The sequence below is a fragment of the Morone saxatilis genome, unplaced genomic scaffold (assembly GCF_004916995.1).
Source record: "Morone saxatilis isolate NCDOM2014 unplaced genomic scaffold, NCSU_SB_2.0 Contig18, whole genome shotgun sequence".
NCBI classification, from domain to species: domain Eukaryota; kingdom Metazoa; phylum Chordata; class Actinopteri; family Moronidae; genus Morone; species Morone saxatilis.
The window spans coordinates 5,617,331-5,626,520 of NW_023339740.1; the positions used below are offsets into that span (position 1 = coordinate 5,617,331).

A 9,190-nucleotide genomic window follows, 5' to 3' on the forward strand; every position below is an offset into this window, starting at 1 on the left:
TAGCAGAGAGCAGAGAAGATGATCAGATCTCACTCCATATCTTAATGGGATCCTCTCACACGCCATTCCCATTAATGACCAATCCCCCAATTATGTAAATCAGAGAACGGCCACTAAGAGTGAGAAGTTGAAGTTGCTCACATAAACACCAACAGTGTCACATTGCAGAGAGTGTTAATTGGTCGCTACTTTTCATATAATTGCAGCGGCCGGGGTCACGTCCTCGGCTAACCTCTCCTTTAAGTATTGTTTTTCAGCACACAAACAGTTAATGGAGCAATTAAGATGGCGTTCACAAGCACCACTTGTGGGGACCATTTGGCAAGAAAGAGCTGGAGAGAGGTGGACTGGGACGCTGTAATCCTGAATATGGTACACAAGAGTCTTGGACCAGAGGAAGTGGTAAGTCAAGGTGCACAATGCAACTCACTGGCTTCCTATTCTGGTGTGAATGTAAACTGGCGGTCATCAGTGAAGCAATTATTCTCCGCATTAGGCGCTTCCTGTGTATTTTGTAAGAAAATGCAAACCTAATAAATAATAATAAATAAAACCTTTTTCTTTTAGTAACAACATACAGTGTAAAACATGCAGCTTAGAAATTCCCACATATAGTCAGTCATGCACTTTTCATTTTCCCATGGAAAGAAGCCACCCCTTTGTTCATTATCATCATTCATTCTATTATCCTGTAAAGCACCTTGAACTGCATTTGTATGAAACAGTGCTATAAATATACACAACTTTTCAAGTATGCTCTGCCTATTTGCAACACATACAATAAAAAAGATCAGTTTCTTCTACAGTCATTTATCAAAATGATTGTTTAAACAGCATTCAATGTATGTATGAACATTAAGACAACATATAGCTGAAACTGTGACTAAATGATGACGTGTTAGAAGGCATACAGTAGCAACAGTTTTCTTTTACTTTCTTGGACATCACACATATTTTTTCAGACATTTTAGCAAATTTCCATTGTGTGACAAGACTAGCAGCTGCTATATACCTCTTTTTAGTATTTATCGTGATACGGTATTTTTCATCTACTAAAGATTTCAGTGTGCCACAGTCATAACATACAAGAGCAAACTGAACCTATACAGGACACAGTCATCTCATCACACCACATAACAGATGTTAACTGACCAAAAGTTAAACATCCAGTAAGATTTTAACTAACACTGCTGTGAATGTGTCAAAAGGAGATAATGTGAATGCCACCAATTTTGCAGACTAATCCCAGGAGAGTAGAGGAGGAAAAGAGGAAAAAAAAAAGTTTTCATCTCTTTATCTACCCCCTCTACCACAGACTTTGCCCACCCTCTATGACTAAGTTATGCCCTGTCATGTAGTCGGAGGCGTCAGATGCCAAGTAGACCACTGCAGCTTGCAGGTCTGTCACTTTAGCCAGTCTACCAGCAGGGATATCTGACAGCCAGCGCTGCACCAGAGGCCTCAGACTCTCCGAGTGGATGAGAGGAGTGTCAACAATCCCCCTGAAAAGAGAGACAGAGAAAGTGAGAGAGAAAGAGAGGGGTAAAGAAAAAAAAAAAAGCACAATGAAATCAGAAGGCATCACAGTTCAGAGCCAGGAGTGACAGTGTTGTTTCAGAGCCACCACTTTGGTGACAAAAATAAACCCAATTATCCTTTGAAGAAAGGGCATGGCATGGCATCTCTGATGATATTTACTGTGAGACCGATGGCACTTAAATGACTGACACATCTCAGGAAGAGCCCACAGGCTTGAAGGGACATCTGGCATAATTTGCTCAAAGCTTTTGGATAAGAACCTATTATAAGCAACTCCCTCACATTACTGATTGAAATGAGGAAGTATTTAGCTGCTATTTGTAAGAAAACAGGTGTGCTGCTTTTGTTTTTTTGACTGCACTGGCGTCTAATAGCTCTGAAACACCATTACTCAGTCACAACACCTTCTACAGTAAAATATCACAGAACTTACATTTGAATAAATATGTCAACACACCCGCCTGGGCCTAATATGAGACGACTTCTGACTTTCTACACAATTGACGTGACAGTGACTAAAAGCCGTGAGGCCTGAATCATTGTTCGATGTGTCCTGGTGCCTTGATATGGAATTCCAACGTTGGATAAATTAGCACTTCCAAGGAGCGTGTGACACCTTGGTTAACATATTCCACCTCAATTATATTTCTCTTCAGCTGCCCTGTTATCTGGAACCTTTGCTGGCAATCAGAGGTACTGTTTTCCCTCAGCCAATTTTCTAGATAATGCAGCTTATCACCGCTGCGGCTAAAGTTGCCAATGGAATCAGGCTCCAGTCAACCTCGTGAGCGCTAATTGTGTCCCTTTTTTATGCATATTTACCGACTGTCACTTCAAAGAAATCAGCGGCCCATTGAGACACCCAGTTAGCGAGGGGGGAGAGAGAATTGCTTCTTTGCAAATTAAAATTAGCAAACAAGCTGCCGATAAATAAAGCTGAGCGAGGCGCGTGTGTGAGGGCTTTGTTCTGGGGCTGTGACTGGGCCTGGCTTGCCCGGTGCCACCGGACGGATTTGTTCAGGGATGGCTGGGGCTAAGGGATGCTCCACTTAACACACACATACACGCACCCCCGCGCACACACACAGCCCTTCCTGTGTTCTCCTCTTTTCTTCCCCCCTGCTCAGCTTCACAGACAAATAGATACAAACAAGGAGCTATTGTTGTGCCCACACTTGGAGTGAGGTTGCAAATTTGATTCCCTAATTGAATAGAACAATTAGAGCAAGTGTTTGGTTGATTCATCCCTCAAGACGTCATCTAATTAAGCACTGATGTATTGTTTGAGGACTTAAATTAGTGCATCATTCTCAAATGGGGCTCTTCATATGAAAGCAAACACACTAATCACCACTTCCTTTTGCAGCTCAATCCCTTACGACACTCAAAGGTGGACAAGTACGTTTTGGCACAAAAACGGTATGCGAAAAAGGCCGAGAACAGACAGCACTTACGGTGAGATGCAGTTTACATGCACTCCTCTATCAATCCATTCAGTGCCCAGAGTCTGAGTCAGTTTGACCACTCCGGCCTTGGACGTGTTGTAGGAGAGTTGCTTCTGAGGATGGGGGACTGCAGGGTAGAGGACAGAGAGAAAATCAGTTACCCTAAATGGACACCACACATGGTTTTATAAAGAGAACATTTACTGCACCATTAATAATGGAATGCACTTCTTAGGTAATAATACAAATATTTTATTTTTATGTGTAATTTCTTTAACAAAGAAAGAAAAAAAAAAAGAGGCTAGCAATGGTTCCTTTCTCATAAAAGCTGACAACATATACATTCTATATTGCAGCTCATGCGGTTTCTTGTGCATACTACATAACAGCTCTTCCATTAGCTGCTGGGGGACTCTGCGGATGAAGCCATGTAAAATTAATTGCTTATAATGTCCAGTTATGCTCTGTCCTCAGCAACAAAGACAGGGAGCCATTTGTTTGCCTTGACCATCACAGATGCTGCACACTGCATGGGATGCCGGGACAGGGGCTCATTTTCTGCTGGTTGATTAATCATCACAAGGAAGGCTCCAAGTTACATACAACTTTAGTAGTTAACCTCATCACCCGCCGATCTGACTGCCAAATGGCTTCAGTGTGAGACCGGGATGATAAATACCAGCCAGCTGCAGAGAGGCAGGGACCGGTCCTGGGGAGGAAAGGCCGGAGCATCCCGCATACGTTTGCTTGGATAAAAAAGGAGAAAAATGTGCAGGATAGAGGTAAAAGTTGGAAACTGCAAACGAAATAAGATGTAAAGGGTGGGACTACGACATCGTAGCTGAGTTTGTGGGATTGTGTGTGGCGTGTGGCGAGATAGCAGTGGAAGGTAAGATTGGGTTGGGCAGGGCTGGATAAGGATAGGCTAGGACCTCAGAGGAGCAGGCAAGGAGGAGCGGAGCCCAGGGCTTACACGCAGATTGAAGGTGAAATCCGACTTATCAGGACAGGAAACACAGCTCAAAATGCCTAACAGCACTAATCCTCGCTCAAGACCTGATGATACGGCCCCAAAATACCATTCAGAAAATGCCTTCATCCTTTAAATAAACCTGCATTGATGTTTTCGCCGTCTTAAAGAGCAGTAATCCCCAGAGAAGAGAAAAGGAGGTAGAAGGAGAGCATCCTCCAAAGCCCTCTTTAACATTCTCCCTGCTACTTATTGCCCATTTCAAGTGGGAGAAAACATGCTCTTTATCAGGCACGCCTTTACATTTTGAATTCTTCTGAGTTCAAATGATGCACTCTTTTCTCAGAATGGCGTGGCTGCTGTAATGTGCATTACAATGCAGCTGAGATCTGCAGGTGCGAGAGTCGCAAATCCCTCAGTAAGGTCATCATGCATCCAAAAAAACTATGTGTGACCATATCAAGTTGGATATATCCTGTCTGGGAGTCTTTGAGCTTCTGGACCATTATTCAGAAAAAAATGGTGGTTGATTGTTGGGTGTGTGTGTGTGTGTGTGGTGGGGGTGTTAGTGGGCGCACACGCATTCTATTCAGCAGATGGACAAAAAGCTGTCATTGTGCATTTTAATTGGGCATTTACGGCTGCTTTTTGGGCTTCCACTTGGCTAGAACAGGTCCCATCTGATTACACATTATGACAATATTATAACAGATGTCCAGACCAATAAAGTAAATTCCTGAAGGACTGTACGTAATGTGTGTAATTGATCATTTTTTTTATGTCGGCCTCTATTTACCAGCATGCTCCTGTTTTACAGATTGCCCCTGCAGTCGGGACTGGGGCCCATATGGCACAGCGGTTTACTGGCGATTTGACTATACTGCTGATGAAGTGTTGCTGTTCCTCTGGAGGAACCTGTTGGAGGAGGAACATTACACCGGTGCTCAGAATTACAAGGCTTTTACTAGGCTCTCGCTAAACTCTGAAAGTGTCTTCCGCTGTTCAAACAAGGCTGCTGGCACGGGCTGGGGTTTTGCCGTTGCACAGGAACCCTCCCTTCCCAAGTTGGACCTCAGGTTGCCTTCCACATCCTCCAGACAGCTCCGCAGAGAGGGGATGTTTATTATGATGCAAAACCGCCTCAGCGAGACGCAATCACAACACTTTCCTGCTCTGCTTACTGTATGCAGGGGTGGATGCATCTCTATAGAACCGTTTAACTGGGGTAAAAGTTGCAGAGGAGAAAGGCTAATCCTGTTTTAAATGTGCAGGTTCATCCTAAGTTTATCATAAACAGGAAACCCGCAGCAGATTTTTTTTCTTATGATCTAAAGTCCAATATGATGACTTTCTATCCGACGATAAAAACTATTTAATGTGATGTGCACTCCCGCACATAACTGTACAGCACAAATGTATTTAACTCTCCCTTCCTCCCCCTCCCCCTCTCGACCCAACTCTCCACGCCAAATGGAGAGATTAAAAGCAGACATGGAGGGGCTCCAGAGAGAAGGTGGGGGGAATAGAATCATCACTCACCTATTAGACTGGCCATGGAGGCTGTGTTGATAATCTTGCCGTATCCTTGCTTCAACATCACTCGACCTGCCGCCTAAGGCAAGGATTCAGGGGAAAGAGACACATTAAACACCTTATTATGGCACTGATATGCTACCAAAAACCTGAGCACGGATCAACACAAAAACATGTAGTTTATCCTTGGAGACAGAAATAGTGGTTAAACAGTGTGGAGTGGATTTTAAAGCTGCACATAAGGGGTGGTAGGGCATATATATATATATATATATACACACACATACATACATANNGTTCTGACATTAAACTCTGGTACTGAACAGTTCTGACAGGAAACAGACTGTTTGTCCAGCAGTGTTCAGCAACAGGAAAGTTTGGAAATAAATATATTTTTATATATATATTTTTTTATATATATATATATATATATATATAGATGTCAGACACCAGCTGGATAATTTAGAACTAATTTTAGTAACTACAGAGTAGCTAAAGCTGGTTGGACCATCAGTAATTAGGTCACACTCTGACTAGTTTTGACAGAAATAAATTACTGAAGCAATACATGGCGAATCAATTTGGTTCTGTGAGCATAGTTTCTTTAGCAAATTGATGACAGAATTATGGAAATATTTGAAATTGGTAAACAAATTCATTTTTTTAAAATTTCAATATTGCACTCATTACAAAAGATTGCTCTCAGGTTTCACCATTGTAGCTCTGTGCATCATTTGCACCTGCTGTCTGCTTAATTGTCACTGTATTTCATTCCAACATGTATCTCTAAATTTGATGATTTTGAATCTTTTGAATAAAAAAAAAAAAAAGGGATTAAGTGTTCCTTTATGAGTTGAGAAAATCCTCCTACTATCATTTAAAAATCTACTGGATTATCAGGGCTATTTCTTAACTCATAATTTAATTGCTCCTTTTCCCATTACAAAGTTGATTATCACACATTCATTTAAAGTCTCCCTGATTCCGTCTCTGCTTCATATGATGCTTGTTTGTTAAAGATGGAAAGAAAAATGACATGAAAAACATGATACCTCCATATTAAGATAATCTCATTGTTTAGAGAATCAGAGAGGAGTGTTTATATGGTTTGGAGCAGAATTTCTTTCCATTTCATGTCATAGCAGTATGTGACTTGAGTGAAATTCTTTCTCTTTTATTTTTCAGCTAAACCATAAACATAAATCAAACCTTAATTCAAATTTAATATAATATTTATGTTTATAAGTGTATTTGTGTTTGTCTGAAATTACATTAATACATTAATACGCCACAGTGCTATATGGTGGAGTGAATAACCTATTACTGTGGTGGCCTCACACACACACACACACACCTGACAGCAGATGAAAGTCCCCCTTAGGTTGACGTTAAAAGTTTGGTCCCACTCTTCTAGACTGGTGTCTTCACTGGCTGAGTTCATATTGATGCCGGCATTGTTACAGGCAATGTGGATCACCCCCCATTTGGAGACAATGTTGTCAATCATCCTCTGGACATCCTCTGATTTGCTTATGTCAGCTGTGATCGATATGGCATGAATACCTGTATCGAAGAACATGGAAGCCAAAAATTAAAACATGAAGAACACAAGTTATGAAAATCACAAAATAAATGTTGCTTCCTTTAGTAAATGTATAGGAGGTTTCATTCTGTAAGAACAGAGGGAAAAATAAAAAAAACAGGAATTCAGAGGAAAGTGTATAACCTGACACAGTATATCTTATGCTTTAGTATGCTGCCATCTGCTGGCCAAAAACCCAAAACTGCCCACACTGTCAATTTATGACATTTGGCAAAAGTCTTATGTGTACATACCCAGTTTGAATCTCTTCACTTAGTGGTTGAAGATTATTGAGCACTGGGGAGGCCATTAATCAATGACAAGAACATTAATGAGTCTGTCATTGAGTCACACAGTCAAAAAAAAGCCTGCCTACCCCAGTTTTGTGTCAAATGCTGTCAAATTTAACAGTGTTTGAAAAAAAAAAACTAATAATAATACAACAACTTTTTTGTGCCATCTAATAAATATGTCTCTACATCTGCCTCTGTAGCTACAGCAAATATTCAACAATACATATATATTATGACCACTTGTTGCATCTTTGAATGTGCAATATATACAAATCTACGCTAATAATTCAATGATTAAACATACACGCTTTGATTTTATTATTGCTTCAATTAGATCTGTCACTTTAACATGAAATTGATGTTGCTTTCTTATTTTGTGATAAATATTTTGTCCAATTTAAGGTTTGTGACAAATGTTTAAAAAGGTGTACACTTCTATTACAGAAGAATGACAGTATAGTATACTAAAATGTTAACCTTTGACATAAACATTGTATGTTGTATTTTTTGCTTCTTAAATCAAGAAGTGAATGTGCACAAAACTAGTACTGCTCTGCTTACTTTATGCAGGTGTGGATGCATCTCTATAGTCTCTAACAGTTTACCTGAAGTAAAAGTTGCAGAGGAGAAAAGCTAATCCTGTTTCAAATGTGCAGGTTCACTTTGAGTTTCTTGGAAAAAAACAAGAAAACTGCAGCTGAATATTTTTCTTATGAGCAATCAGATATGACGACTTTCTGTCCGATAAAACCTACTTAATGTGATTTACACTCCCACACATAGCTGTACAGCACAAATGTATATAAGTCTCCCTTCCTACCCCTTCTTCTCACAGCTCAACTCTCAATGTCAAATGGAGAGATTAAAAGCAGACATAGAGGAGCTCCAGAGAGAAGTTTAATAATTTAATCATTAGTTTACATTTGGGTGTGTATGTTGCATATTCAAAGATGCTACAAGTGGTCATAATATACTGTATATGTATTTTTGCATATTTACTGTAGCTAGAGAAATACAGAAAGTACATATTACACCTCAAGCCTTCAGAGACAAAATGAAACAACTTAACATCTTTTAGGGTTCAAGTTTTTTGTTGCAACTTTTCTTGCTACTAGTTTCTCAAATCAAGAAGTAAATGTGCAGTACAAAATAGCACAACTGTTTGAAATTAAACTGAAATGTGTAGCGTAATGGGATTTGGGGACTGAGTCCAAGAGAATATATGTTCAACTGGCCATCCTGCACAAAATGTGGCAACTATTGTCAAAAACTAAGTTTCTATTTGTTGTAAAGCTGCCATTTTGCCTGTTTGAACCGAGTTACTGAGTTCACATGAGTTAAAGAAATGGTGGGAAGAGGCTGGGGGTATGCACACTGGTAAAGGGGGAAAATGGTTCCACCATTTTTGAAAAAAACACCACAGAAGTACCCTCTTGGATGCTCCTATGATAGATAATACATGATAAAGTGCCCTCTACAGTAGCCCAGAGTGCAAGAAAACATGATGCAGTGGCCTGTAGGGGGCCACTGTCCAACATGCTAGAGAATTAGTTGGCCTGCCTTTAAATGGTTGAATAGTAAAACGTTCCCTATGTCTTATATGAGGTGTACTTCTTTCAATCTGACTCACATAATAAAACAATTGTTATCTTTGGACCTTGCTGCTGGTGACCTGTTAATTTTTTTCACCCCTGCCCCTCATACAGTCCGCCACTGGATATGCAGCTCATTCTCAAGTAGGCCTGTCACGATAACAAATTTTGCTGGACGATAAATTGTCCCAGAAATTATTGCGATAAACGATAATATTGTCGTTCCGAGACCATTT

At 40.3% G+C, this 9,190-nt stretch overlaps 1 protein-coding gene across 1 annotated transcript in view; it reads right to left on the reverse strand.

The window, feature by feature from the left end:
* Nucleotides 1–222: 222 nt before the first annotated feature.
* Nucleotides 223–9,190, reverse strand: part of zgc:113054 (uncharacterized protein LOC541322 homolog) — a gene marked incomplete at its 5' end in the record, with an annotated part of 11,254 nt that continues 2,286 nt past the window's right edge. Inside the window, 4 exon segments of the mRNA XM_035661278.1 lie at nt 223–1,502; nt 2,994–3,111; nt 5,494–5,566; nt 6,842–7,050. Coding sequence (XP_035517171.1) covers nt 1,307–1,502; nt 2,994–3,111; nt 5,494–5,566; nt 6,842–7,050 — 596 coding nt within the window. The 3' untranslated portion in view covers nt 223–1,306.